This window comes from Rattus norvegicus, chromosome 18, assembly GCF_021556685.1.
Source record: "Rattus norvegicus strain SHRSP/BbbUtx chromosome 18, alternate assembly SHRSP_T2T, whole genome shotgun sequence".
Taxonomy (NCBI): domain Eukaryota; kingdom Metazoa; phylum Chordata; class Mammalia; order Rodentia; family Muridae; genus Rattus; species Rattus norvegicus.
Window position 1 is genome coordinate 70,131,286 of NC_141551.1, and position 21,573 is coordinate 70,152,858.

Sequence of the window (21,573 nt, forward strand, 5' to 3'; positions counted from 1 at the left end):
GCTGAGAGAAGCCGGATTGAATCAGTGGGCTTGGAGAGGAGTTTGGGCCAGAACAGCTGAGTTGACGTGTCAGCCAGAGTTAAAAAAACAAAAACCCCCAAAACCTAGAAATGGTGAGCTTATTCAGCAGTAAGCCTCCGAGATGGCAATTAGACCTGGCGAATAAAAGCACATTTACATCTGGCACCCACTTACTCTTACATCTCACCCAACTTTTCTAGTTGCTCTTGAGGAGAGCCCAGGTTCGTTTCCTAGTACCCACATGGTGGCTTACCAATATCCATTAACTCCAGTTCCAGGAGATCTGACACCCTTTGCTGGCCTCCAAGGGCACCAGGCATACATATGGCGAACATATACATACATACACATATATATATATACATACACATACATACACATACATACACATACATACACATACATACACATACACATACACATACACATACACATACACATACATATACATCTGCAGGAAACTCTCCTACATGTAAAAGTAAAGTAATTACTAAAAGCTTTTAAAAGAAGAAATGCAAATTCCTGGGTCCGACCAGGAATGAAAAGTGGCACTATTTTAACAAGCCCTCCGGGCCAGTGTGCAAACTTGGCACCCACGTGAGCTCTAGCTTTGGCTCTTGGTTAAGTGCTCTTTGGCAGAAAGATGCGTCTTTCAAATTACTAAAATATACAGGAAGTCCTTCCCTGACACTTTCCACAGGTTCAGGTTGGAAACATCTTTGTGGCAGATTTTTTTCCCCAGTAGCCGTCGGCTCTGCTGTTCATACATGTCCCCGTTTGGAGGACCCAGGCCTTTTAGGGTTGAACTTGGAACATCTGGAAGAAACTTAGAGAGTTGGAACTGTGGCTGGTTTAGTTTGAGGGGTGTTTTTTAAGTTGTATTCTATTGAGCTGTCATCGTTTAACAAACATTTTCCTGATTGCATTGAGGGGAAGAGGACGAGGCAGTAATGAAAGGGCCGTTTTCATTAGGCACGCGGTAATGTATGGCTGTCATGTACTTGAGCCCATTAGTCTTTCTTTCACTTCCACATGAAATCTGGCAGTTCAAGTGGTCTGGGGGAGGAGATTAGTGTTCCAGTCTCCGCTTTATTTCCATTGTGCAATAAGTGCTTCTTGTTCATGCTGGATGAAGAGCCCCTCGGCCGAGGCGGGAGGTGCCACGTGGTGCTGATATTATATAAGCCGAGAGCCATTGTGTGGGCTCAGGCCTAAGCCTGGGAGGGCTCCTGGAGAGAAAGGGCTGTTTTTAGCAAGCATATCATTTCCATTAGGGGCCAACGCTGGGGAGCTGCTCTGCCTCTTTCTTTTTTCCCTTTCTTTCCTGCTCTGACGGGTAGTGCAGTGCCTGTCAACAGAAGCCCCGAACATGCACTCCCCCAGCCCTTGGGTTTTACCGAACACTTAACGAGCTTTTTCTCCCATCTTCTAGGATGGCTTCTGGTCTAGAAAGTCAGACTCCTGGAGAGATAAGGTATACGGAATTACATAATCCAAACTTTAAAGATCTCATAGCAGATGTCTTCTGGGACTGATTTCTTGTGCTTAAAGGTCAGGAAGGGTTCTCTTGGACCTGGTCATGTGGCTAGCGGTGCTGTCCCAGGCTGAGGGAGACAGACTTTATACAAAGCTAAGGGGGACGTTGCCATGCATTTGATGGATCTTTCTGGGAAGACTTTGCAGAAAGAAGTCCAGAGTTCAGATTCCCAACTATGTCGTTTTCAAAATGTGATTTTTGAGTTTTTTCTTCCCCCATCCGGAGAGCGTTTGTAGAATTCAATGCTGTCCTCTGCTTTTGTAGAACCTTAGTCATATTCTTACTCAACTTACTTTAACTCTCTAAAGCGAGTCTAGTAGAACATACTTAGCCCTGACCCCTACTCCTCCTTAAAAATGAGAAAGGGAGAAATTTTGAAATGAACTACCAAATACACAGGAAAACGTTCAGTTTTCCTAATGGAGGATAGGACTGAGGGTCCTCTCACAGCAAAGTGACATTTGCTGGTGCTTGATGGTGCTCGATGACGGCATTTAGTGTGGCAGCAGTGTGACGGTGTGAAGGAGCGGGCACATTATAGCTTGTGTGTGGAAATGTGCTCACAGCTAGAGGTCGACACCAGGCGCTCATGCTCCCGTATGCTGACTTGGGTGCATCTTGGTTTTTGAACCTTGGTTTTCCTTAGGTCTCAGTGTCACACACATTCCTCAGACCTGTGACTGAGAGGGTCTCAGGTGGGGCCTGAGAACTTCCTTGCTCAGCTGATGACGCAGATGCCGATGCTGATGATGCCGCTGGCCTGGGGAACCACACTTTGGAAACAGCTGTCTTGACTCAAGCAAGGTTAAATCTCTGGAGGCCAGGGATTGTCTTGCCTCCCAGTGTGTTGATTGAGCGCTTGACACATTGGAGACCTCAAATGCAGCCGGTTACTTTCTTCGAGTTAAAGCTGAAAGCTCTCTTGCTATACAAGTGAGTTATTCCTATTTCGTAATTCAACCGCGTGTTCTTTATTGGCACAACTACTTAAGCTGTGTTTGAGCTCTAATTTTTGGATTGGGAAATGAGTGTCCTGCTCACCATGCACTCATTTGGTGACAGCATCGTTCTAAAGACTGTGGAGTGTGTAGATTCTGGCTATTGACTACAAAATAAAAGATAAAAAGCTACTTGGCACCTCCACGTGCTCCATTCTGATAGCACGAGGAAGCTGGCGGTGGAGGGATACCCCACCATCAGGTCCATGTGAAGTTTGAGGCATCAGTGTAAGGTGAAAGGAAAATAGCTATGTCTCCCTGGAGTGACAGCAGTTCCTCTTGGTTCTGCTCTTGAGAGCCTTGGTCTCAGGATTTTAATAATATTTATAGCCAGGTTATTCTTGGACTTTCTTGGACCTTTATTTAATTAAGTTGACCACTCCACTTTAAACCTCCCTCCAGAAAGATATTCATTGACTCAATAGGTAGGAAATTCACATTTGTGTGCACTCTGGGAGCCCAAGTTGGCTTAGCACTGACAGCCCGTTTGGCTCTGGTGGGGGGGGGGGGTCAGACAGAGCTGCACTGCCCTTGTGTTGAGGCCTCTGCCCTACTAACTTGATTCCCACCCATCTTCCTCCTCCTGCCCACAGATTTGTGCTGTGGTCTGGCTACTTATTGGCCTAGACCGCTTACCAATCTAAAGAGTGATTACGGTTTGTCTGTCTTAAGCATTATTTGCTGGTTTTGGTAGTGTGAAATGCCTCTGCCAAGCATCGAGAGTTTGGGAAAAATACAACAGCCCCCTGCCCCAGAAGTAGATTCTGTAGTTGCTCATGAATAAAACACTTAGGTTGATATGCTGACCCTTCTCTCAGGTACTTACCGTTCTCTCAGGCACGTAGAACGTTCTTCCCTTCAGTGAGGAAGTTGGACAAGCCTAAGCATGGTGAGGAATTCCTGGAGAATGGGAAGACCTAGGCTAGGGGGCTGTTAGCTGGAGCCTTGGCCACGGCCGAGGTGCAGATTGACCACCTTTACTGCTTCTTGCTTGCCTGCCTCTGTGCCTTGACTTTTCTTTGTGTTCTTTGCACGGCGAACAACATAAATTGAGCAGAATAACGAATGGCATTGACATCTCATAGAGGAAAAACTCAACTCTACCATTTGAAAAATCGTGGCCTGTGCCTCAGTTTACTCATCTATAAAATGCTGATGACACCCGCCCGTGGCCATTGTGTGTTACTTTACAGACAGACAGCAAGCCAGCTGAAGCAGTAACCAGGCACGCTGGGGCTTCAGCCATGGACGAAAAGGAGCTCAGGTGGCAGAGAGATTTTAATGCTATAAATGAGGCTGTGAAATGGAAGTTTAATCTTTTGAAATCTGATCCCATTTGCTCGGCGTGAGGAATGAACTTGGGAAATCAATAAAATGAGTTAATTGTGTGCTCTCTTTGCAGTTGCCGCAGCAGCTCTTTAGGATTTGGACCGGAGCTCAGCCTCCATGCCCTGTAAGCTAAAACAGCATTTGAGATCTCTGGGAGATAAGAAGCCTGAATTACTTCAGAGAGGGTAACAATCAAAGGCAGTTAGGAAGCCGTCAGCAGCTTTCCCGGAAGGAGTTCACCTTCAAAACTCCGGCGCTAACTTCAGACTTTAAAGCCCCAGCCTACCTACCTTTGGGTAGTTAATGCTTTCCTGGGTGTCCCTTAATGCACAGGAATGAGATGTCCTGTCTGAGCCCATGACAAGGCCACAGTTGATGTTCAGACAGTAGGAAAAGGAGCAACCGCTCTCTGACTGGATTGAATCCTAACAGGGCAGTGTTCCTTAGCCCCGCGATAGGCTGTTTTCTGCTGCGCACATGCCTGCCACTTTCATACAAATGTTATCTGCCTCCGGACCCTGCAGAAATGATCACAGCACATCACGGAGGAGAAAGAGAGTGGTAGTCCGGGAGGCAGAGTGGTTTGTGTCACAGCACTCCCTGGGAGCGCTCTAGAATGGAGTTCCCCAGGGATGGGTTTGGTTCACTGTCCTCTAACAGGCACTTATGACAGCGCTGACCAATATAGCATGGTGCTGAGCAGGTACATATCCTTTGAGAGTAAGGATGGGGAGCCACTGAGAATCCCTCTGTCACTCAGCAGGTGGGTGGTGGGGCCGGGCTGGGAGCCTGAGGCTCCACTAAAATATCTCTGCAAACCACCATTAATTCCTGGCAATGAGAATATGTTCTAATTGTGCATTATTCATAGGCAATCAGCACCGCATAACCTTCGTTAAACAAGACTATTTTAAACGTTAATGCGGGTGATAGGCCTGGGTGTTTGTGATTTGGGGATTGTGTTGTGTTAATAAGTGTCTTATTGAAACAAATGGCCCCATTTGTTTTAGCATTGTTGTGGTGGAGAAGCAGGATACTCTGCTGGGGGTGGCAGCAGCAACTGACTCATTTTCATGAGCATCGTGACTGTAGTGCTATATTGTCACTAGTCAGTGTTTGTTTTCACGAGGGTACCAAGTTCTGTGTGTGTGTGTGTGTGTGTGTATGTATGTGTGTGTGTGTCAGCTTGGAAACACACTGCTTTTAAGGAGTCAGTACTATGCCAGAGGAGCCCAGATGGGAAAGCTAATATCAAAGGGCCCTCCTTGGCTTGAGTCAGAGAGGAATGGAGTCTTGACATAGCCTGTCAGGGGCCACGCTGACACTTGAGTGACACACGTGAGTTGCTGTTGCTTAACTTAGCTGGTGTCCTGAGTCTGAGCTGCAGCTACTTCTCCTCTGGAATGCAGTCTGATGGGTGCTGGTGGCTGGCTGGCAGAGAAGGGTCTCTGCTTTTCCTCCGGATGAGTGTCTCGGTGCCTGGGTTACCAGGGTGAGTCAGCACAAATGCTGTGTGTGTGGAGAACTGTGTGTGTTTACCACATCCCTTCACATTTCACAGAAGGAAGCTCTGATAACGTCTGATCCCAGATCTCAGGAGTGGGCCTTCAATTTCTGTTCTGCTTTGTCCCACTCAGTATTTATGGATTCATACCTTTATTTCCAACTTTGCTGCTTTAATTTCCTGGAGAGACCTTCTTGTAAACAAGTGTGTGTGTGTGTGTGTGTGTGTGTGTGTGTGTGTGTGTGTGTGTGTGTGTGTGTGTGAGTGAGATTTGTCTGTCTGGCCGTGCCCAGGTCCAGGGGTACCGTGCATGCATGCTTGCATGGAGAGGTTAAGAGAACTGTCTTGTGGAGTTCACTAACTTGTTCTTCCTACCTTTACCTGGATTCTGGGGATCAAACTCAAGTCATCAGGTCTTGACTGCAAGATCTTTAGTGCCGAGTCATCCTATTGGTCCAAGAGACTGTTCCAATCTTTCTTTCCATGCCCTGTGCAGTGGACCAATCTCAGGACCTTGTGTGTACCAGTCACTCGCAATGACACCAAGCCTCATCCTTGGCCCAGCTTGTCTCCTCTCTGAAGAGTGCTCTTGGCTTCCCTGAGAGTGTGTCTGAGCTCCATGTTGCTTTCAAGGATCCTTGTGTCTGAGGATCTCTTTCTCACTATATTGTGAGCTTCCTACCATGTGATGACCTTGGTGAAGCAACCTTGTCCATTCTCTCAGTGCCTAAACCCTGCCTGACACATAGTAGGCACTATGTAAGGTGCCACATCGTGTTCATATGAGATGACTCCCTTTTCCTTTTCCTTTTATTGAAAATATATCCTGATTATATTTTCCCCCAACTCTACTCTGCAGGTGAGGATTAAGAATTTCCAACATGAATGTGTTATTAGGAGAAGGCCTTTCCTGAGGGAAGAGCAGTGTTCTTCAATAGCTTAGATGCTCTAAAGAAGCTAGAGCAGGCATATCCGTTCTAATGCTGTTACTGAGCTTAACCTGCACACGCTTGAGAGACCTGAAGATTTCAGTAACCACTCACAGGGAAGGTCACAGAGGATTCTGCAAACATGGCACTGGGGATAGGGGTCGTAGCCAGGATAGATGTCAGTTATGACTGACCCCTGAGGGAAGGAGAGTTTGGTTTCTCTAACCCACAGAACACGTATTAGTGAGGGATTTGCTCCCAAGATTGCAAAAAGGATAAAACATAGATGAATTCTTTTTTTTCCCTACGAATATAAATCATGATCTGAGAACTGGGTGCATACAGACCTGTCTAGGCATGTGACTAATCTATGAAAATGGTCAACTGCTTAAAACCCTTGTCGAGTAGGGACTGTCATTCATGAGTAGAATTATCTTCACACTTTAATTTTTTTTCTTGCAAGAACATGCTACTTACATAAGTAATGGTGGCGAAACTCGGTCAGTGCTAGCCTCTCTGTCCAGCTTTGATTTGGTCACGATTAAGTCGGAGGCTGAACACTGCCAATCAGAGAGAACAGTAGTAGTTGCCATCTACCCCAAAGATATTATTTTAAAAATTATCTCACAATTTCTGTGTTTATATATGTGTATATATATATATATATATATACACACAGATATATGGTTATAATCTTTCTCATTATCTTGTTTTCCTTTGCTCTCTTTCCACTGAACAAACCCTTTCTTACTCCCTAGCCCCGTTTATATCCTCCTATCTTTCCCCCCCAGTGTGGCCCACTGCAGTTCATTAGGGTTGATGGCAACAGCATGGTGGGACAGTGTGCATGCACGAGCAGGGGTGACATTATTTATTTAATCAAGGACAAGGCCCAGGAATGTCACAGAAATACTGTCTCCTAATGTGACCTCCACCCAAGGATGAAAACCTTGCCAGTGAGAATTCTGTGCCTCATCCTGAATCCACTCTATTTTAAAGAAGCTTTCTGTCTGCTGACGTCTTCGTGTGGTCTGCTGTGATGTAGGGTTGTCAAGGGGTGTGCTTGTGTACTGCGTTCTTTAGTTAGAAACAGTAGATGCTTCTTCCTTTTTCTTGCCTTGATCCTATACTTTTAAAGTTTCACTTATTAAAAACGAACCCTTACACTGTATTGTTGAGATTCCTGTGGTTTACAGATCTAATGAAGCCATTGTTCTCATGGACCCATAAAAACATCTTTGGAAACACTGCTAATGGAGTAACATTAGGTTCCTTAGCTTCTCTCTCTATTAGACTTCTCTAGAGAAAGAGAACTGAAAGAAAGAATGAATGAATCTATCTACCTACCTATTGGTGTCTGTCTGTCCTATCTCATCCATCCATCCATCCATCCATCCATCCATCCATCTATCTATCTATCTATCTATAGGATTTATTGAGTGACTTACAGGCTGTGGGGTAGTGAGTCTGACGATGACTGTCTCCCAGTGGAAAGGCCAAGAACCTTGTAATTCTTCAGTCCAGGCAGATGAATGTCTCAGAGTGATTCAGTCTGTGGTGGACTTCCAAAGATGTCATTGCTAATCCCGGTGAAGTAATGGGCCAGCAGCAGAAAGGATGGGCTTGTCAGCAAGAATGAGGGCAAGCAGCTAACACAAAAAGGCTGCCTCCTTCCGCGTCCTTATACATGGTCTGCCACCAGAAAGATGTACCCAGATCGAGGGTGACTTTTCTCACTTCAAATGATCCAGTCAAGAAAATCCTAAACATCTGTGTGCAGCTGCTTAGGTTTTAGTCAATTCCAGATGTAGGAAGATGAAAACCAAGACTGGATATCATAGCTTCCTTCCTTAATGGTACCTGCACTTAGATTCTCCATCCATGAAGCATAACTGACTGGAGTGAACATTTTCAGGATACAAAACCACATTAGGCCTTGAGAGTTAGAGGGGCCAAGAGATGGCTCATGAATTACCATGAGGACCTAAGTCCCCAGCATCCACAGAATGAGCCACGAATGCTGGTGAACACCTGTAGTCCCAGCTCTCGGGAACCAGAGGCAGGAGGATTGCTGGAGCTTGCTAGCCAGCAAATCTAGCTGAATCTGTGACTTTCAGGTTCAGTGATATCTTGTCTGAAAAAAATAAGCTAAAGGGTAAGAGTTAAGGAAGACACCTTGGTGCACACAACTGAACTTGTACACGCACATGCACACACAAAACTGTGAGAATTATGCACACAAAAATGAGAAATACGAATTAACGAGTATGTTACAGTCACATTCATATAAAAGCCAAGTGCACAGGAGCTAAAAGAATGAACTCTATCAGCAGTAAAGTATAAATAAACCTCAGTGTGAACAGGCAAACCACAGGGGAAAAAACCACATTCCCATGGAGCTCAACTCCAGGCAAATATGGACTCTGTGGTCAAGAGAGTCCCATGTTTGTGGTCTGATTATTAAGACAAGTTAAGGAAATTATTCAGAAAGGATGGATGGGTAACAGCTTGTCCACAGAAGGTCAGGCACTTGCTAGGAGGATCCCTAGGTGCATCCTTTGCTTCCTGGTCACATCGATGTTCCCTAGTAATAATGCTGAACATGTATGTGCACAACATGCATTCTGTGTCCTAAAAGTGTGCAGAACTAAACGGTGACGGACCAGGATGCATTTCTTTGCCTTGCTGCAAGTCCATGTTGCTCCACATGGTTTGTAAGCCGGGAAGGAGCGCTGGGTCTCCAGGATGCAGAAATAAACAGCCGTGCTGCTGGGTGGGAGTCAACCCCTCCGTCTCATTTCACACACAACATTTGTACATTGAGGAGGTGGGCCATGGGATTTGTAGTCTTTATAAGGACCATTTTTAAAATGTCATCATTTAAAATCACACAGAATGAAGCTCTCAGAGGCTGCCTGTCCTATGGTGCATGCTTTCCCTGTGTTTTTTGAATTGAGTGAAGAGGATTCAAGGTCATGTGTCATATCAGTTATATTATGTTCCCTCCTCACCTCTCTCTCCCCTTCCCTTCCTCTCCTTCCCTCTCCCTTTCCATCTTCCTCCCTCCCGCCCGCCTTTTTGCACCCTCTTCTCTCTAAGTGAGCAGTATTTTAAGGCCCAGGAATCAAATTTTACTTTCTGTTGCCTGATGTTCCTACGCACCCCCTTGAGTGTTGGAGTGTGGTGAGTTATTGTGGTTCTCAGAGCTCTACTCTAGTCCTTGCCCTGGAGCCTGAACCACCCCCAGATGTTGCTGCTTGACTCCTATCTCTGATTTCCAGAGTTCACTGTGCCTTTCAGCAGGGCTGGGATTCCTCTTGTCTACCTGCTTCTGGCCTGGGGCCAGGCTAGTAAGAGGAGATGCTACCTGAAGTTTCCACGTCTGTGCATTTGAAGGATCAAGTTGCCTTCTGGGGCCCTGCAGAGACTTGGTATATTGACAGCTTGGTTCCTTAGTGTTCTATTGCCATGAAGAGACACCATGACCAAGGCCACTCTTGTCAAAGACACATTTAATTAGAGGCTTGTTGATAGTTTCAGAGATTTAAGTTCCAGAGGTTTAGTCCATTGTCATGGTAGTAAAATGGCAGCACCCAGGCAGACACCGTGCTGGAGAAGTGGCTGAGAGTTCTATGTTCAGATCCTCAGACAGCAGGAAGTGAGCCACTGGGCTTGGCTTTCACTCTTGAAATCTCAAGTCCCCATCCCAATCCCAGAGACCTACTTCCTCCAACAAGGCCATACCTCCTAATCCTTATCAAATAGTGACACTTTGTAATGACAAAACATTCACATATATGAGTCTTGGGGACCTGTTTATTCAAACCACCACATTTCAGTGACCTGTGACCACAGCGCCTTGATTTTTCTCACTTCGCCATCACTGTTAGCAAACATCTCTGTCCCCATATTGGATGTAATGTGCAGACCCTATGCTTGTTATCTAGGCTGCACTCTCAGCCCTCTACCCTTGCAATTGCTGTCCATCCTGGAAGGTATGGGGTGCTCAAGTGCTTGCCTTGTTCTGAAAAAGTGCATACTCCTAAGGTGCAAACCTCCACTGGGTCAGCTTAAGGTTGGTTTTATGCACCATGTGTCACCGTCTCTTTGCTTCCTGTCCTAGTATCTGGCTTAATGTGGTAGGAAACCCTCCCCCTGGACCTTCCAGCTGTTTTTGGACTGCACTATTGTTAACCAGTCACCATGCCATAATTCAGTCTCCAGAGTTTGTTCATCTTTCGATGGGGTTTGGATTGTAACTTTCTAGATCTCCCACTTTTTCAGAGTTAGTTGTCACTTAGTAAATTCAAACCAAGGTGGGAGTTGCAGCATAGCCTCATGTGTGGTATCGACTCTAGCTCTCTCCCAGCCACATCAGTATCAAGAAGTGTTGGTAGCACGGTCTGTAGAGAAATGTCCTCTGCAACAGGAAGCAGTGGGCCAAGTTAGAGCCTAGTACTGAGGAAGCTTGAGCCCTGGTTCTATTTGCTGTTTCCTTTGTCCTAAAGGGATGAGAAGACAGGCACACTGTTCATAGCTCTGCCTTCCTTAGCACCCATGACCATGCTTGGTAATAACCATTAGCAAGAGAGGGCTAAGGTCTCTCTCGGCTCACACCCTGAAGCCCTTAGACATAATTCACGCAGTCTTTGATGTTAGCTGTTGAGGTCATCATGTTTTCAATAGGTCTATTGAGTGGGAAGAGTAGAGGCTTGTTAGATTAAGGAAGCTAGGATTCCTTTATCTGAGAAGGTGACTTTCTCAATTCCGTGTGCACAGCCAGCATTGTGTATCCCATGCTCCGTGTGACAGCTCAGGAGGAAATGAGATTCTGATTTAGCAGAAGCAGATGTCACATAAAATACTTTGCTCTAATCTTGACAGCGAAAGCGATCTAGTCAGTTAAGAATTACTAGAGTGGATATCCAAACAGATGTATCTGTGCGGTACAGAGAAGATGCTCTCGGGCTCTGTCATTGACCTGTACTTGTACCACCTTCAAGCACTCCAGTTTGCAGCCAGGTCTCCGCTGAAATATCGGCTGGGTAACTTGGCTGTGAGCTTAGAAGGTGCCTACCGTGTGGCAGGAGGCAAATCCCTGAAGTTTGCCTAGGATTATGAGAGTCTCTGTCGGGATCATGGAGCCTCTGCCCTCCCTTGAGTATCCCCAACTAGTCTAGAGAGCCCACGAGAGGCACAGCGTAGGGAGGGGTACTACCAAATACTGGTAATGAGGTTTGGGGTGGGGGATAGGTTTTATATGTCCAGTATTAAATGCTTACTAGCCTTGGTGAGGCCAGGTGACTTTGCAGGGGAAATAATTCTAAGATATTCAATTTCTTCTTTTTTTTTTTTTTCTTTTTTCCGGAGCTGGGGACCGAACCCAGGGCCTTGCGATTGCTAGGCAAGCGCTCTACCACTGAGCTAAATCCCCAACCCCAAGATATTCAATTTCTTAATCAAACTGTTTCTGTATATATATATACACAGACGGTTACCAAAAGGACTCAGACACCCAGACCCATATAAAAGCAGCATAAAATTCAATGTCAGGTATCTCTACTTCTTGCAAAATGCCTCTTGCAGGCCTACATTTCTCCTCCTTTGGTAAGACCCCATGTTATTAAACTGTTGGAGATGAGACCTATGAGTTGCTAGATCGTACTTTGAGGCAAGGCAGCAAGGTCTTGCCTCTGAGGCAGGTCTGTGGCAGTAGAAGAAGCCTCATACTTGACACTTTGTCAAGCTTCTTTCCTCTCCGTCCCGTGCCTCTGTGTGTCACTGTGCTGCCTCCAGTGGCCTGAAACAGTGATCACATGTCACTAGACTATTTTGGAACCTCTGATGGCATCCTATGTGAGAAGCCTCCATGCTGTGTAGCTCGACATCCCCAAGCCCATTCCCCTCCGATGCTTGCTGGGCATTTCCTGTTCTAGGTATTTTTGTTTTTATCTCTTTTTGCAATGTCAGTTTTTGAGCAGCAGGTACAAGAGACGAGGACCCAGATATCTCTGAGATTGGAAACCTACAATCTCAGATTGAGGTTTCAGACTGAGGCACAGTAGATGTGGGTTGGTACCATGGCGGATAAACTGCAGGGAAAACAAGACGGGCTGCATGTGCTTGGCGTTTAAGAGCAGTCACCAAGGATGTTCACTTTGCAGTTATTCCGAGATCATTCACACGAAAGACACTGTTCTTCTCATCATCCAGAGGAGTGTACACGTTTAACATTTTGACAGTGACCTGGGTACTAGAGGAAAGCACCTGGGGAACAGATCGCCTGACTTGCGGGACACTTCCTGGAGTTCCAGGAACCAGGCTGCATGGGTCTGAGGTGCCGTCATCTGTCTGCTCTCAGGTGAATGCTCTTGGCTCACCCACCACGCAGTGAACATTTGCTGGTTCTGAGTTTCTTTTGGTCCCAGAGCATGGAGTGGCCTGGATCACACAGAAAGTTGGCTCAGTGCAGTACCTGACTTGTCTCCAGTCATTTAAGACTGTCTTTCTCTTTCCTCCATTGAATTACTGCGTCTGCTCACAAACCTTCCCCTGCTGGTCCAGCTCCATGCAACTGTGCTGCCGATAGGAACCACGTGGATCAGCTGTCCCAAAATCTGCATTGAGGCCTGTAAGGCATGGAAGACTTGCCTTTGGACCGTTTCCGTCACGAGAAAAGGCTGAGTACTAGGATACTCCACTGTAGATTCTGATAGGATTTTTGGGACACCTAATATCAATATTATGATTTAACTAGAAAGTAGACAACACGATGCCTAGGTTTGGTGCTGTTGCTTTAAATCAACAACTACAGCTCGACACACTGAATCTCAAGTTATTCGAACAGCACATGCATAAAACAATCAGTTGCTTAAAGCGGTCTAGTGCCACCACGTATCATTTGGTGTCAGTAAAGCACAGCCCCACATAAACACACACAGTGACCTGCTTGATGGAAGGTTCAAGGACAATCATACTGTGGAGGGGATGTTACTGTGGGTAGCACTCTGGGAGGAGTTACCGTCTTGCTCCTGAGTAGTCTCTTGTGAACCCTGGCTGTGGTCCAGGCTATAAGAAGTTGGCCGTGGCCCCGTCATTACATCGCTATACTCTTGGGCACAGAACAGTCGTAGTAGCTTCTTAGTTTTAGACTGAGCTTTGATTTCCTGGTTGGTGATTCTTCCCAAAATCAAGGTGTCTCTGGTTTTCTCTTCACTTTACAAGGCTCATGATCCACTGTGGAGGGTCCCCTGTGGCCACCAGACCCATAACTACCTCTATTAGCTCCTTGAGGTTGCAAGGTCATGCCAGGGAACCCTGTGAGGCTCGGCTGTTCTGTCCATTGCAACCACTGGCTGATATTTGGTGATCACTTACTAGGTTTCACTGGGAAGGAATCACCTTGTCGGGTGTATTGACAACTTCGTTCTATAGTGGTGATTCTCAGCCTGCGGGTCAGGACCCCTTTGGAGCGGTGGAGCAACCCTTTCACAGGGGTTGCATATCAGATATCCTGCATATCAGATTTTTACATGACAGTTAATGGTAGCAACATTTTAGGTATGAAGTAGCAACAAATATAAATTTATGGTTGGGGGGTCCCTATAACATGAGGAACTGCATGAAAGGGTCACAGCATTAGGAAGGCTGAGAACCACTGCTCTATAGGGATGGGTTTTTAACAGACTATAGCTTGAGTATCTAAGTTGAGTTAAGTCAAGTTAGGACTCATCCAATAGCACTACCCTTGCCTGAGAGGTTTTAGAATGCCTTCTACTGAGTTCAAAGAGGTTTTATAGGTTAGCACTGATGGAACAAGTTTGATTAGTACAATTATACAAATCCTTCTGAGGTCTTCTAATGGGTATAGTGTAGTTAATCACGATGAGGGATCAACGTCGAAGGCTGCATTTGTCTTCATACAACCTGCTGTCTGGGTCAGTGTGTGAGTGATGGGGGCCAGATGTTGGGTACTCCAGAAAGATGGGAGACAAGGACAGTTGGGGCTCAGAGGTGGGGCTGGCAGTGCTTCTGGTGGGTTGGGTGAGAGGAAATTGAAGAAAGCCTAATCTTTACATTAATATACAACTGACTGAGCCACTGGCCCTCTCTTCTCCGCTTTGTCCCGCTCCCTCCTCCTTCCCCTCTTCCCTTCTTCTCCCTTCCTCCTTCTCCCCTCCTCCCCCTCTTCCCTTTTCTCTCTCCTCCCCTCTTCCCTTTTCTCTCTCCTCCCCCTCTTCCCTTTTCTCTCTCCTCCCCCTTTTCTCTCTCCTCCCCCTTTCCCCTCCTCCCTTTTCCCTCCTCCCCCTTTCCCCTCCTCCCCCTTTTCCCTCTTCCCTTCCCTCCCTCCTGCCTTCTCTCCCTCCTCGCCCACTTCTGTTCTCTTCCATTCTCTTTCCCTTCCTCCTCCCCTTCCCCTTCCCACTCTTCCTCCCCTCCCCTCTAATAAAATATCTTAGAAAATAACGGAGGGAAGCTGAGGTTCACACTGTTGGAAAGTCTCAAAGACTAAGCAGCTGACGGACATTTCCGTCACCCTGTGGTTTCCACGGTACTGTTGTAACCAGCCTACACTACTTCGAGTACACTAAGATATTTTACTGAATCTTAACCAAAGTTACAAGCTGTAAGCACACCCTTAGGAGGGTTAGAAAGGACCCAGAAGCAGGAACTGCGCGCCCAGTCCCTTCCCCATCACACGTCCTGACCTTGGGCTCGTCCCTAAGCCTTTCTCTTCAGCTCCTGTTCAGTTTCAAATGCAGGATGCCTCTCGCATCACTGATCTCTGCGTTTCAGCTTCAGGCTGTGTCTGCTTCTGTGGGTTTTTTGGTCTATCATTTTCTTCTAATCGTCTCTCTCCATCTTTGAGCCTCTTATTTGAAATCCCTTCAAGGCAAGTGGTTATTCATTTGGAATCTTCTCTGTTTCTGAAGGGCCTTTATATGTGTCTGCCTCATTTCCTGGACGCTGTCTCTGCAGCTGAAATTAGAAACCTGCAGAAGCAGGCCAGATGCATGAATCTCATGAAGTAAGAGCCTTGAAATAGCCCAAGTCTACTGGTGTAGAGGATTGGGCTACACAGCTCCAGTGAACTCTCTCCTTGGGGTTGTCCTAAACCAGTAGTCCCATTGGTCTCCTGCTCCCCAGATTTTTTGAGGATGGCCTCCGTGCACGAGCATCCTTGAAGCTAACCATTGCCTTCTCCAGCCCCATTTCCCCCCTTTCCTGTAAGCTTTTTATGCTTCTGAATATATTTGAGGTATGCCTACGTGCAAATGAGAGTTTCATTCTACAGAAACTGAACAGAAGGCAGAGCTGCTGAGCCTCGTGTCACTGGGTCAGATTCAAACCTATCCTGAACCTGAGGCAGGTGGCTCGGTTTAAAAACAGATAGCATTCTTTTAACTGCACGACGGCAGAAGTCGCTTCAGTAGCTTCAGATAAGAAAGAAAAGTCGGCAGAGTTGAGACAACTTTGGAGGCTGCTAGCATCTTTGTCTTAAAAGCTTCTCTTTTCTGAGTTTGCACTACCTTGTGGTATCCTCTTGCAAATTAATGGCCGAGATCTGCAGATGCTGGCCTCTATGAAGTATCATCTATAAACTGTAGCTTTATTACTATAGGTGACAGTTGTGACTAAATTTCCAAAGACCAAGGATAGGGACGCAATGAAGGGGAAAGAACCAAAACATTGAGATGTTTCAAATAGGAGTTCTCTTCTCTGAAGGGGATTTAATAGTTTATCAGTGTAGACACTGTTGTTGTAAAAATATAATAATAATAAAACGGTAATGTTGGTCTTTTACCTCACTGGGTCTACACCTCGGGTGTCCCAAGATATCTGCTAGATATCTTGGTGGAAACACATCCCAGCCACACTTTTCTACACTCAAACCCCCACATAAAAGAACACACAACACAATAATCTTAGATCCAATTGGTTGGTAAGATATAATTGCCCACTTAAACATACAAAGCCCAGTACCATCCATCCCTTGAGAACATTAATAACAACCTGTAAATACACAGAGCAGAATCTTAACATCACCTGCCATGGCTTCTCCCCTCTCTCCGTCTCCTCTTCTCCCCTCTCTCCCCTCGTCTCCTCCTCTTCCTTCAAACTTCTCTCCCGCCCATCCTTCCTTCTCCTCCAATGGCAGGCCTCCTTCTATCCTGTACCTGCCTCACCTGTGACATCATCCTACAGACACCTACACTAGTTAATGTGCGTTGACTAATCAAGGCTTTTAAGATGGCCCTTCAAATATTTAGCAGACCCTTTATAACCCACCCCCACCACGGTGCATTTGAGTGACAGAAGAGGACCTGGTTCCACTTCCATTGTTCCATATCTATGTTCCCAGTAGAGGTTTTGCCCTTCCTTATCTTTAGCTGGGGCCCAGGTACATACCTGCTGAGTGACCTGAGGTGCATTTTAGGCATCTAGACTGTTTGGGCTATCCTAGGAAACTAGCACTTCTAGGATGGTTGCTGTGGGGAAAAAAAAAAAAGAATTCTGAATTCCAGCTTGGAACTTGGAACAGAGTTTGTTTGCATGCCTATAAAGGAAGTTGTTTGTTAGGACTGTAGGATGTTGTGGATCTTGGATGGGGGATGCGGTAACGAAGTGATGTTCCTTCTAGATGGATCCGAGAGGTAGTAACTCCTCTATGCTGCACTGTAAAACATGGCAGGTCAGTTGCAGGGAGACTCAAAGCACACCAAAGGCTTGAGCACGACTGACTTCAAGTTATACTTTAGAAAACTTTGATTTGTTTAAAAAAATCCCCCAAAAGTCTTTTTGAAAAAAGAGAGGTTAGGTAGAAGCATGGGGTGCGATGGTTGTGATTTCTCAGATGAGTGGAAATGCCAATGGTAGAACGGAGGCTATGAATCTCACCCACTGAAGGGTGTTCATACTGGATGCCATCGTTCTGGGCTTTGTCTCTGATCATTGGTCTCATTCTGGGGGTTGGGGGGGGGGTGGAATCCATGTGTGCCAAACAAAGGCCTCTTGTTAATTTTCCTCAGAAAGACACTGGGTTTACTTCTCACATCTCTCCTTAATGTCCCTATGAACTAACCGATCTTCAGGTAACTGTTTAAAACGCCACTTTAGAGAATAGACTATGGGAAGTAGGAAATTAGGATGAGGATTTGGATCCTTCAGTGCCTTGTGAGTAGACGCTAACACACTCCGACCCAGTCTCTCAACACATTGCAAGGAGCCTTCCTTGCAAAGCAGCAGAGGTCAGGTGCTTCCCTCAGCACCTCAGGAAAGTGGAAGCCACCAGGAGCAGTTAGTCAGATGGCCCAGAATCCAAGGACTGTGTGAGAGACCGGTACCAAAATGAGCAGGGAGCCTGGAGAAGTGAACAGGGCAAGGGCAAAAATTGAATTCTTTGACTCATCAGATCCAGAGGCAGGGTAAGGCTGTTTCCTGTCCTGTTCAAGTAGCTGTAGCTGGAGTCATAGGGAGCCAGGCCTGTAGTTCCTAACAGGGGCCTATTTCTACTTTTATTTTGTATTTCTGGTCTGTGAAAGCAACTTAATAAAGGGAGCTGACTTTGAAAAATAGAAGAATAGAATATGGCTACTAGATTCTGGGAAAGAGGCATGTACTTGTGAGTGGAGAGCCTGGTTAATACGCATAGGAACATACGGGTAACTCCCAGTGCCCTGCAGCACATCAGGATAGTTATGGCTATAACAGCAACTGAATATTTAAAAACCAACACAAGAGGATTTTCATTCTTCCAAAACCAAATGTTTGAGAAGACAGGCCACCAGTTACCCTTACCCGATGGTTATAAATAGTGCCTGTGTACTAGAATGCCTTACGGTAGCCTATAAAAGTATACGATTTTGTGTTGATCAAAAGTAAATTAAAATGTACTTTAAAATGATACTTTAAAAGGAAATTTCTTTGCCTTCCTGAAGGTCACTCAGGTAGGAGGACTGACAAAGAAAAATGATTGTTTTAGGGAGAAATCCCCGCCATGATGTTACTGAAGCTGGGAGTAATAGAATTCAGTAACAAAGATTTGCCAGGCATGAGCAGAGGCCTTCTATTGGGCCAAGAATCCTAGAAGAAGCAGAGATACATAATACACAAGTCATCGTCCAAGGAAGTTTATGATCTAGATGTATAGATAAGATAGACATGCAAAACAGAGGCTGGGAGGGACTGAGATGAAGTGCATGCTATAAATCACGTTATACAATGATGTATGTGTGGATGCATTAGATCTTAAATGGCAATGTGCTCGAATGCATAATCCTGGCAATTAGTAGAAAGTGATAGTTTTTTGTTTTTTGTTCTTTTTTTTTTTTTAATATAGGGTCCTCAAAGGAGGGTAAACAAGAACTCTGGGCTGTGTAAGGGGCTACGTCAAAGCGAAGGCCATAAGAATCGTTGTGCTCTTTCCATTGTATCCCTCACGAGCTAATTTAGAGTTCGATAGAAATGGGAATCTTCCAAAGATTTGGAGTCAGGTTGCTATTCAGAGGTAGAGTGCTTGTCTGCCATACGTAGCCCCGAGTTATTTCCCCTGTCTTTGTGTATTTTTGTGAGCTCTCCGTACAAAGACTCAGTTCATTTGCTTGGCATTTCTACAAGGAAGTTCTTTACCTTTGGTCTCAAAGGTCATATAACTTCTCAGTGTTTTCCCAGTGCCTGAATGGTGTAGGGCACACACAGTCACATGAGTGATAGTTTGAGGAGTGAGTAGGTGAACTCTTCTCAAAGCTCAGCAGTAGAGGGCTGGGTGGATAACCATACCCATGTGCTGGAATCCTAAAATGGGCGAACCAGATATGCCCATAGCAACAATAATGAAGTCTGTGGTGGTTCTAAAATTTACAGGATGGATACTATGTTACTATTTATCTGAAATCTACAATCAGAAGTTTAGAAATTCTAGGATTCCTATTCATAAAGTTATGGCACACAAACATGGGCAAGAGTCTACCCCCTGTTAAGGTAGCATAACAGACGTGTTTTGGGGTCAAGACTGCAGTTGGATTGGGGATGAAACCCACAAAGGTGATGGAAGGTCTTATTTTGATTTTTGTCTTTTTAAATTCCATAGTTGGAATTGCATAAAAAATTAACACTGAGTGTGGAGGATATGGATACTTGTAACTTTTCTTTATTTTAAAAAAATCTGTGCTATTTTTTTTTTTTTTTGGTTCTTTTTCTTTGGAGCTGGGGACCGAACCCAGGGCCTTGTGCTTCCTAGGTGAGCGCTCTACCACTGAGCTAAATCCCCAGCCCCAAATCTGTGCTATTTTATAGTGAAACTCTTTAGAAGGGTGTTTACAGACCAGTTAAGCAGAACTAAGATCTGGTGTTGTGCTGAGAAATTCAGTTTGAAGCCCATGCTTTTGTGGCAGATGGAAACCAGAATACAGACAAGAGTGCCTGTATCAGGTCTTTGTATCAAGACATCAAACATTTTGTAAAACTACCTTTTTCGAAGGTAATGATAATATGGTTGCCAAGCTCCGTCCTGCACACAGGCTAGGCAGCTAATACTGAAGGCCTAACTTTGTACAGCTGTTTTGACATCTCTTTAAGGAACATCTCTCCTGGGCTTCTCATACTATGATTGGCTACTCACATAATTATCTGAGATTTCAGTGTGACACTACATGTGACCTCAGCGAACTGAGGAGAGGCCGAGCACCGAAAAGTGTCAGTTGGCGCCACGAGGAACTGTTTCTTATCGTCCATGTACCTTGGCACCTGCCACACTGGTGCTTAGATATTTATGTGAATTAATGGCTCTAAGAATGTTTTATTCAGGGGCTGGGGATTTAGCTCAGTGGTAGAGCGCTTACCTAGGAAGCGCAAGGCCCTGGGTTCGGTCCCCAGCTCCAAAAAAAAAAAAAAAAAAAAAAAAAGAATGTTTTATTCATGTGGGATAGTTAATCAGGATGGGTATGAGATCTTCCCCCTGGATGCCGAGATTAAGAAATGATGTATCGGGTTTACAAAAGTAGTAACAGAGAGTGGGAAAGGCCTTTGCTCCTAGAAAATGTCTCCAAGAAGAAGCTGTGGGGGGCACCTCAATGGAAGATTCAGGTTCTAGTCCTGAGGGCAAGCCAGTTACCCCAGCTTTCAGAGAGCAGGTGACCACACCCCCCTCTGGTACCCTTCCTCACAGTACCCTTCTCTGCCACCCTCACTGTGGCCTGCGACACTCTGCTCGCAACAGTACAGCATCCCACAGTCTTGGTGAATGAAAAGTGCCATTTCTTCAAGTCTTTGTGTGATGCCTTGAGAAATAGGGCCTTACTTTCTGGCAGCCAGCAAAGCGGCAACAGTAATGACATTATTTTGGGAGTCTCCTCACCAAAACTCAAAGGAGACTTCCCATGCCTGGGGCACTGGAGTTATTGTTAGTTTATAGCTTCTTAAAGGAAAGTGGCATAACTATTAAAACTTCTCTCTCTCTCTCTCTCCTCCCCTCCCTCCCTCCCTCCCTCCTCCTTCTCTCCCTCCCTCCCCTCCCTGTCCCCCATATACATATACATTCATAAGTTTCTGTGTTTAAGAAACATCCTTAATGTTGCTTCTCTTTTCTTCCTTCCTCTGTATTACCCTTCCCCTCTGCACTTACAGTCTGTCCCTTTCCTCATTTCTTTCTTCATTGTGCTTGTGTTCTGCTATTTCCCTCTACAGAGTGCCTTCTTCACCCACATTACCCTGGTCCCTTTCTCCTGGCCTCTCTGGTTGCTTTAGGTTTTATGCTCAAATCTAAAGATTTAAATCCAAGATCCACAAATGTGTGAGAGCATGGATTTGTTATTCAGACACAGAACTCGGAGGAATTTATCTGGGACTGGCCTGGAAGCCCTAGATCTAACTCTGAAAGTAGAAGATGCCATGCCAGAGGCCAGGGGACAGGGATGTGGAAAACCAATCAATATTCCTACATGCATCTGAAGCCTATGGACCACAGCAATAACCAACCTAACAAGATATTCACAAGAGTGCGATAGTGGTACCTTGTATCTTGGGGGTAACTAACAACATTGTAATTTGACTTAAGGCCCACCCAATAGGTGGAAACTCATGTCTAGTATTATAAACACAGCAAAAATCTGCATACATGGAAAGGTTAGACCCTGGAGGGAACCTACTACTGCCACTTTTCCTAACTGTATTCCAAAACCACTCCCTTATACCCACAGGAAATGTAACTCTCACCTCTCATCAAACGAAATTCTTTTGCCATAGAAGAGAGACTTA

General features: G+C 45.5%; 1 protein-coding gene and 1 long non-coding RNA gene across 7 annotated transcripts in view; one reads left to right on the forward strand and one right to left on the reverse strand.

The window, feature by feature from the left end:
* The window catches only part of Myo5b (myosin Vb), a 303,903-nt gene that overhangs the window by 69,930 nt on the left and 212,400 nt on the right, over positions 1-21,573 (forward strand). Inside the window, exon 1 of one of the 6 annotated variants that reach the window (XM_087592154.1) lies at positions 16,857-17,011. In XM_087592154.1, the coding sequence (XP_087448280.1) occupies positions 16,961-17,011 (51 nt within the window). In that variant the 5' untranslated portion in view covers positions 16,857-16,960. 6 annotated transcript variants of the gene reach the window in all.
* On the reverse strand, positions 10,126-16,802 carry LOC120098281 (uncharacterized). Its single transcript, XR_015643066.1, has 3 exons — positions 16,729-16,802; positions 15,027-15,311; positions 10,126-13,831 (listed from the first exon to the last, which is right to left on the reverse strand). It is a non-coding gene; the product is annotated as an uncharacterized LOC120098281 (long non-coding RNA).